The 9595-nt window shown below is 39.3% G+C and overlaps 1 protein-coding gene and 1 long non-coding RNA gene across 2 annotated transcripts; both read right to left on the bottom strand.

Moving 5' to 3' along the window:
• Positions 1–879: 879 nt before the first annotated feature.
• Positions 880–2642, bottom strand: LOC142964324 (uncharacterized). Its single transcript, XR_012957522.1, has 4 exons — positions 2516–2642; positions 1775–1829; positions 1448–1546; positions 880–1179 (listed from the first exon to the last, which is right to left on the bottom strand). It is a non-coding gene; the product is annotated as an uncharacterized LOC142964324 (long non-coding RNA).
• A 2425-nt stretch (positions 2643–5067) lies between these two features.
• Positions 5068–7427, bottom strand: LOC142964663 (potassium voltage-gated channel subfamily V member 2-like). The gene is made up of 2 exons (XM_076105124.1): positions 6093–7427; positions 5068–5334 (listed from the first exon to the last, which is right to left on the bottom strand). Exons 1-2 carry the CDS (start codon positions 7425–7427, stop codon positions 5068–5070), a joined length of 1602 nt encoding a protein of 533 aa, XP_075961239.1.
• Between the last annotated feature and the right edge of the window lie 2168 nt (positions 7428–9595).

The raw sequence follows: 9595 nt of genomic DNA, 5'->3' as shown, positions 1-9595 counted from the left end.
GGAGCCTAGGTTCAGCATGTCTGGACTGCAGCCATGTCAGGTCACTGACTGCTTGATATTTGCAGGTGACTGTCAGAGGAATACACAAACCTCTCCATAAAATTTGAGGTGTGGTCTTCACTAAGATGAATGTTGATAGCATCTGGGCAACATGCATATCTGTAGTGGCCTTCACTGTGAGCAACACAGGACCCTGAAGGGACTGCAGGAATAGTTGGATTTAAGGGAAATGTCATGTATGATTTTACCCATAATTCTGTAAAGTCAGATTTTTTGGTTTGGAATGTACTTGGGACTGAACCAATGAGTTGTTTAGTAAATAAACAGTAAGATAATGGGCAACTCTTTTGACAATTAGTTATTTTTTAAGCAGCAAATAACATTTCCTAGTTTCCGCTTTTTTTGTGAAAAGCTGAGTGTTTTGGGGTTTTACACCATTTGTCAGACTAAAACTAGAGGAAAGTATAATGGGCATTTTTCACTATTTGATATGCCATACATTTTACACAAAGAAAATAAAAGGTAGATAGTTATTTTGTTTCAGCCCTTTGCCCGTGCTGACCAATCCTTTTAACTCATGTTTCTCAAACTAATTAAATGTGCAGTTTAGAAAGCCAAGTATTAACTATCTCAATGTACATGGGCTCACAAAGCTACAGTACATACGCCATAAGATAATTAAATGAGACTTTAACTTAACAGCTTCCTTTGGAAATGATTCTTATGACATTTATGCACCTTCGTCTTTTAATAACACAATGACAAAATATTCATTATTCATTTTAATATCAGGTTTGCCATACCTGTCCTGTAACAGTGGCTGATAAGAGAAAACTGATTATAACCTAAGGACATGTCTGCAAACAAAGACTACAGTGATCATGTAATTATGTATTTATTACATTGTTTCATTACCAACATGAACTTTATAACTTATGAGTGCAGCTTAATTTGCAGTATTACAATGCAAGAGCTTTATTTTATATCATGTAACTAACCTAAAAATAATTGTATTATACAAGGTAACAGTGAATACGTCCATAACACGGTAGTGTTTGACTGGTTGGGACCCGACTTCGCCATCATTACTCCAGGAAAAAAGGAGGAACAGGTTGGGAATTGCACATGGACATCCTCACACAGCACACCAGCTTCACTTCAGAATAGTATCTTCACTTGCTGTAAGGGAAGAGTAAAAAAGTGGGATTAGTACAATTATGATTTTACAGAGCAAATATGGTTTATAGGTATAAATTGACAAATAACGTGCATTACATTGAATGGCTATACGACCACTTTGTGCAATGCAACACCAACTGTATTATATTGTGTACACACTGGTGTTGCTATTATTGCATCTCCCCCCTGTAAACAGTGCAGCATGCCGGTGTATGCAAGTGCAAACTGTAGACTAAGTATTAGACAGGATTGAAGCCTACGAGGCTACCTTCTGCTAGCTCCTTTGCGATGCGCTCCTGCTCCTCGCGAACCTTTTTCTCCTCCTCCTCGATCCGCCTCTCCTCAGCTGCAATAGGCTTCAAGTTATCTGAGGAAAATAAGGAGTTTCTTTTTTTAAAAGGCATTAAAAAAAAAAAAAAAAAAAAGACTGGAGTTCATAATCTGATATTTCAAGCTAATGACCTTGTATGCTTTTTGTTTAAAGCGTCAAATGTACTCCCCTATGCCGTACAAATTACTAGTATTTTCAGTATATTACGGTGAGTTTCTCAGTGCACTGTTCCAGTTAAATGCATGATGACTAATAATAACTCACCATATCTCTTTTTGCCATAGATGATGCCAGCAATCAAAGCTGAATACCTTGCTGTCTGTGAAAGGAGAAATCCATGCAAATGAATGTCAGTGGTGCAGTCCCTTCACAGTCTGCAAATCCTCAATCAAGTATTTAAAAAGACGTTCTACTATTCATCGGTAGTACATCAGTGTAGTACATTTACTTTACAAGTTTTAGTGACGTAAATACCAGCAGGGGGCGACAACGAGGAAAACAAATGTATTCAAAAACACGAGTTACAGCTGAATTAAATACATTAACGAACGGTGATCTGTGTTTGCAGCGAGATAAAGGATGTGATATGATTTATAAAATGTCTTATAATTCAGTGGATGAATGTCCATTATATCCAAGGACATTTCTATTAATAACAACCAGTGCTAGTGCTAGCATTACATCGATTCAATAGAGACACTCAGTGCGACTTTCTTAGCTATTAGCAACGTCAATGATGATGGTGATATTTCAATCCATGCACGTTGCACCAAACAATATCATTCAACAAAAGCATTAATAAAAACAAAGCAATAAGGCAGCACAGATGCTAAAACTAACGTTGATCAGTTACCACTAACGTTAGCTGTAAGCTAGCATAGTGCCCAGCTAACGGCTAGCAGGTTAGCGTGCTGTGTGTTGCTAGCAAGCTGAACCACGACTGCAAAGGTAATTTACAGTAAAACACGAGCAGCATCTTCTCACAATATTAACCGCAACACGAACCTTAATCAAAGGCGACACTGCAACTGGAGGAGCCATCGTTTAACAGCAGGCTAGCAGCTAGCAGCAGAGGTCACTTTACCACCAGAGGACTGTGAGAGAAGGTTCTTCTTCTGAGGGTTGACTGCAGCAGATACCGGGGTAGAACTACTGCCATCTCCTGGATAAACTATCAGTTTCACTGGCAATTTATAGATGGTTCCACTAGTCATGTACAAAGAACATGCTACAATAAAATACATCAGGCTGCATCATATCTCTCTTTTTTGCCACAAACCCCAATAATCTGCAAATAAAAATGTTTCCGTATCTAACGATGTGTTTATAAATATAAATACACTGTGCAATACAAAAAGTATTCTGTCTGTATATATAATATTTTAGTTATTGTGGATTTTTTTAACTTTTTAACTTATTTAATATTCTTTACTGTTTTATTACTTATTTATAATACTGGCTTTTGATCTTGTTTTTTACTATGTTTCTTGTTTGCACTTTAATGTATATATGCTGCTGTAATCCTGTATAAAGGATTATCTTATTTTATCTTATCTATTTATAAATATGTTGTTTGTTTATTAGCAAATAATATAGAAATATTAAATTAATATTTGAGTTTTCTGAAAGACACATGTATAACATTTGTGATGCTATTTCAGCTGCATGTTTCCAATAATAAAAAAAGCAATAATCTAATTAGAACCTTTACTGTCTCCCACCATAACATGTCATCTACTTTCTCTACATCATAAAACACTGTTACCACTTTTTCTTTATTAATGTCCCTCGAACCTCTGAGTCCTGACGTTGTACTGGGTCCACATGTCCCATTTCATTACCAAAACCAGTATGGTCTGACAGGAAGCATCTTTGATATCTCTACTGTTCACCTCAGATTTCATACACTTGAGTGTCCATTTTATTAGGTAAGCGTTGCTAAATGGAGAGTAATATAAAAACATTGCCGGATCTTACCTTTATGAGGATTATCATTCATATCATTATCAGGTTTGCTGTTACTGTGTCGGACAAGTGTGTTCAGCCGTTGTCATTTTGGACACTGTAGTTTGTGGTGCTGTCGATCTGTATTGCCAGTTAAATATTTGACTCTCCTCTTTTTGACATCACATTATGCTTTTTGCACCAAGGAGCTATTTTCGCAATAGCAAAGGTTATCCAGAAGAGGTCAGTAGAGATGTATGCAGGTTAACAGGTCTGATGTATCCTGAAACGTGCATGAAGAGGCAGTATTTATGTTTAAAATATGTTTTTTATTGAAAGCATTTGTGCAAGACTTTTGGCATTTGTACAATTAAGGGAATAGCTTCATTTTTTACATTACTTAAATTTAATTTACAAAATCAAATAGAAAAGACAGAGAGAAAGGAAAAAGACAACAAAAAAGGGGGAATAAACCCATCATTCACACGCCCGTCCATCATTACTTGTGATTTGAGTTGTATTCAGTTTGATTGGTGTTCGAGAAAAGAAATAAATGGTGGCCAATAATAATTGCTCACGTTTATCATTCAATAGGAATCTAGTTCCCTCTCTGTGCAATATGTCAGTTCTGTGATCCACAGCTTCACTGGAGGCACTTCAGCATTTTTACAGAATTTGAATATAAGATTGAATATTTGAATAGTATTTTTTGCTACTCTTCGCCCATGGGAGACAAAATGTTGTTGAGAAGCAGTCAATATGAAGGTGTAGTATTTAGTCAATGAGGAGCAGTACAGTGTTTATTGACAGGACAGTGTTTATGAGACTGCATTGTGTGCATTCTATATTGGCAGAACTATAGTACATTGAAAACACATGAAAAGCAGCACCAGTATTTGAAGGTTCAGTACACTTTGCACCTGCAGATCTCCTGTGTGAGTGTACAGATTTAAAACATGCCATCTGCAAATAGAAAAAAGTAATTGCTCAGGTCCTTGCTGGTTCCTGGTTAAGCTGTCTCTGAAAAGTACATCTTCCAAACTCAGTGGAGTAATGAGTAATGTTGTAGATGAACAAAAAGGTCAATGCCCTGAGAGCTGCTATGGTAATTTAAAAGCTTTTGTCATTCAATCCCTAGTGCCCCAGACCAAACTAGCAAAGTTTGATCCCTTCATCCTAACAGTAGGATGTTGACATTATTATACATTTTCACGGTGGGAACTGCTTTAAAACAATATTTAGTTCAAATACATTGTACATTTTAATTAGATTTGAAAAAAACATCTTCCCTCACTGGGTGACAATATCAAAAATAAGCATATTCCTGCTTGTTCCAACTTCACTGAAGCCACCTGATAATTATAGGGAAAAAAGGTGCACCATTACATCAAGTGGAAATATTGTGTGTTGTGATGTGTTTTGCATAGATTTATACAAGTTTCCTCCAAATTCTTTTTGACAGTTTATTTGTACATAATAATCCCAACCACAAAAGCTGCCAAACACGTAGCCAGATGTGCCACTACTGGGGATTGAACCCTCATCTTTTGTCCCTGTTCCACCTATCATCACATACACATCACATATTTATTTTTTAAAAGTCACATAAGAAATCAATGTGCGGGATATTGGCGGCTTCCAAAACAGCGGTTAAACTTGTCCACTGTCCTATTGGAAAATCTCACCTTCCCTCGATTCTTCACGGAGGCTGTGTACTGATTGGACTTGAGTTTAGAGTAATAGTCTGAGAACTTATTGAAGAGAATGGATATGGGGAGACCGTTGAGGATGATTCCAAAAGAGATGCAGATGAAAGCGAAGAGACGGCCCAGTATTGTCTCTGGGTAGATGTCTCCGTAGCCCACAGTGGAGATGCTGACCTGCAACGGAGTGAAGAGAGCAGTCAGTGGTGATGGAGAAACATGAATCTCAGACCCACCAGGAGGTTTTGCCTGTATAGGCAGGAGGATCAGATTCTAATGGAAGCCAGGATATTCAATATTCTTTACCCAGTGACACAGGTAAGTACAATAAAGATTAAGTATACAAAGTCAAAAGAGAAACAAAGAATTAACAGAACACAGTGCAACGCTGTGGCTATCAACCAGTCCTAATTCTGGAGCCCCTCTGCACTAGTCTCGAGATACCAGACAATCAGAAATCTTTGAGTTCTAGTTGAGCAAAATGTTTAGAGACCTACTTGTGAGTTTATACTATGCACTGAGAAACCCTGTAAAGTTAGCTGACTATACTGTTTTACTTAATATTGGATTTAAATATACAATCTGTTGGTTGAATGTTCCCATTGGCCACGCAAGTCACACATACCAAAGCATGAGGGGAACCACCCTACAGTAGAGCTGACCTCATTTTGTTTTGTAAGCCAGGTAGTGCTGGAGTTATCACACCATTGAGGGACTTTATCAGCATTAAATTAATTCAAGGACCGGGCACTTCCTTTCACTTACATAAATAGGTTACTTAGGTCTATTTCTAAGTGATTTATTTAAGTTTTATGATTTTAAAATGTTTGTGCTTTCCATATTTCTTCCACACTGTGTATCTTCCCTCTAAGTTAACTTCCGAGTCCTGCCCTGCTGGGCTTTTACACAATTACATTTTACAACGACGTACTTACAGCTGCCCACCACCATGCATGAGGAATGCTGGTGAAGTTTGTTTGTGGCATGTCATGCTCCACAGTGTACACCATAGCGGAGAAGCTGAAGATGCCCATGGCGATGAAAAGGAAGAGACAGCCCACTTGCTGGTAGCATTGACGCAGAGTGAAGCCAAACGCCCGCAGACCTGTGGAGTGTCGCGCCAGTTTCAAGATACGAAAGATTCGCATCAGTCTCATGATCCGCAACACTTGGCCCAGCTTTCCCACCTGCCCCACCGCCTGCATGTCGGCCTCATGCTTCATGTAGTTTTCCTTATTGTCAAAGAACTCCAGGATGGCCTGCACATACTGAGGCAGGATGGCAATCAGGTCCACGGTGTTGAGCACACTCCTGCTGAAGGATTTGAGGTCAGGAGTGGACATCAGACGGAGCAGGTACTCCATGGTGAAGAAGGCGATGCAGACGGACTCCACGTATTCCCAGTATGTCTTACCACTGAGCTGACCTTTAGGAGTTGTGTATTGCATCTCCTCTACTGTGTTAAGAGTCATGGCCACCAGGGAGACTATGACAAACAGGCTGGAGACCACCGCCATCAGCTTGGCCTTGATAGACGAAAATGGCATCTCCATCAAGTTCCAGATAACCCTGCGTGTCTGGCCCATGAACATGTCATGAAAGAGCTCCTCATTCTCCTCGATCTCCACCTCTGCCTCCAGCTCCCGCTGGATCTTCAGCTGCTCGTTCAGTTCATCCTGCCTCTCCTCGAAAGAGATGCGGCAGCAGCGGTGGGTGTTCTTGATCCTCACGCCCCAGTAGTTGATCTCCTCCAGGAAGTTGCGGGGACACAACTCATCCTTGATCCACAGCACACCAGTCCTGTAGAAGTTGAAGATGCTGTGGAAGACATCTGGGTCCCTGTCAAAGAAGAACTCATTGTTTGTGACAGTGTAGTCATCGCACAGGTCCAGCTTCATGTTGTGGTCCGTGTAGGTGGCCAGTCGTCCTATTCTGGTCTTGGGATACTTGGCGGCCGTCTTGTAGGCTATCTGGTAGAGTTTCCCCCCTACATTGATGTTGATCATGTAGTTCTTCTTGGGGGGTGCATTCTGCTTGAGGAAGCCGTACGGACTACAGTCATCCTCTTCATCTTCATACTCTGCATAAATGTCGTAGATGTCTCTGTTCAGCTCCTGCATGGAGTTCCATGTCTTCACACAGCTTTCTTTGGTAAGTGGATAAGCAATCTCCGAGGGTCTTCGATTAATGTCTAAATCTGCTACTTTGTAGTTGGAGAAGAGACTCTGCCTTCTATTCCATATGTTGGCCACCTTGCTTTTGCTCTCCATGACGATCCCCCTAAGACTACACAACAGACAGAGCCCTCAGACCTGCCAGCATTACTGCTGTCTAATACCCCCTTTACCTAAGCATGGAGGACATGAGCAGGATGCCTCATGGCCCCATTAATGTTGCTGACTGAGAGGATCTGCATGCTTACAGGACATCTAAATACCATTATCCCCGGCTGAGCTGCCTGGCTGACATGAGGTTGGCTGTGTGGCATACCTCTACAAATACACATCATGAATTCACCCCCTTTTAGTTGATAAGTTACATGATGTGAGTTGATAGTACCTACAGCTGATTTGGGTAATTTAAAGACAGAATAGACTAAGAATCACTATTGTTTTTGTCACATGTATTTATGAATGCATAGACACTGTGCCATACGTTAATAATTTTGCAATCCCCAAGGAAGTCATACTGGAAGGTTATGATTGGAAAATATTATTGCGTGTTTTGAGTTTTTTGTTTTGCTTGAGGAAAACATTTTGTGAGGATTTTCTTTTACAAAATACTCTGCAATTTTCTATTTTTATTTTCAGGGTTATGTGTACTTTTTTAAATTTACAATAAATTGTGTGTGTTGGTTATTATTGTGCAATACTTTAAAATTCAGATACTGGAGGGTAACAAAGGAAGGCTGGTAGATTCATAAAAGAGGATAAAGGCTTTAAGCCTTAGCCTACTTCCTGATTCAGAGGGGGTGCAGGATTCTTCAAAAGTTAAAGTGAGTCAAGGCCACAGACTCCAGGAAATAATGTATATGAAACCCATATATCAATAAAGTTGTGGCATGTCATTAAAAACATTATCATAACTAACAGGCATAGTGATTTAACCAGATGGAATAAGAAACATAACTTTGCTTACAACTGAATCCTCTTATTGGATATCAGATTATAGTCCTGCTGATTAACAGAGCCACCTGACCAGAAATGACGTGCAAGGCAACTGGCTGAAGACATTATGAACCATACAGTATTAATCTTCATTTACTTTCCTGTTCCCAACCACCGCTGACTAGTTAAAACAAGTAAGGATTTAAGTTGTTAAAGCAGTGACATTTAAATAGAGCTACCAGACTTAAGCTAGTCTTGTTAGTGTAGTGTGTCAACAGAACAAGAGGTGAACTGGATTTGTCATACCACAGGGTCACACCATGCAGATGAGGCTACAGTGAAACAAGGCAAATGTTAATATGATATATGATGTGATAAAGGCCTACAGAATGACAGGTCTCAGCTTTTGGGGTTTTAGACACACATGATAGACATCAAGTAAAGAGTTTGTTTCATACAAACCAAATTACATTACAAATGTTATGGATGCACAAAAACAATCGTCCCATGGTGATTTCCATTTACTAGAGAGGGGAAGCAACCCATGCTGTTCAGTGGGCGTGTGTCAGTCTTACTCCAATTATTATCATGCAGAAGAAATGAGTCAATTTTGATTTTGATTCAACATTTTTTTCCTTATTGATCCAGTCCAGGAAGCAGGATTGTAAAACAAAGCATAAATGGAATCTCTGTTCCAGGCTTAATGGTATCTGCTTTTGAGTTCTAACGTTTCCTGTCACTCACTGTGTTGTTCGCAAGATTTACGGATCACATTTTGCAGTCCCTTCAAAGCTGCTTATAGTAAAACAAGAATGTCGGTTATAATCCTTCATGTAGGTTTATAAAGCCTTGTAAATTCTCTGTGGAAAATCCAAACACAGATTGTTCAGTTACAATAAATGCTACTGTTGAACTTGACCTTTGCTGATGTGATTATACACATACAGGCTTTGCTCAAAATAAGCAGCCACTGGGCATCTCGTTTCTGTTTTCTCAACTAAATATGTTTTCCGAAAAACATTTTCACTTTTAAGATTCACCGGACAAATGTTGACAATTTAAATGACTTAAACTGTGAAGGTGACAGCATTCAAGAGAAGCAAAAATACTTGTTTTGAATAATGGATGAATTGTCTGCAGCTACATTTCCAGGTTTGATAAATGTGCCTCACATTAGCACGTTGTAGAAATCAGTGGAACGGTATCTGTTGTTGTCGGCTCTCTCCAGCAGATGGTAATATCATTGGCAAGACGATAATCCAAACCTCACAATGTACTCGCTTTGTCATTTTGCTGAGTGACGGTACTGACAGTGTAATATTGCTGAGGTT

Source organism: Anarhichas minor, unplaced genomic scaffold (assembly GCF_050575085.1).
Source record: "Anarhichas minor isolate MPS153535 unplaced genomic scaffold, ASM5057508v1 ptg000030l, whole genome shotgun sequence".
NCBI classification, from domain to species: domain Eukaryota; kingdom Metazoa; phylum Chordata; class Actinopteri; order Perciformes; family Anarhichadidae; genus Anarhichas; species Anarhichas minor.
This window is presented reverse-complemented; position numbering and strand designations above follow the sequence as displayed.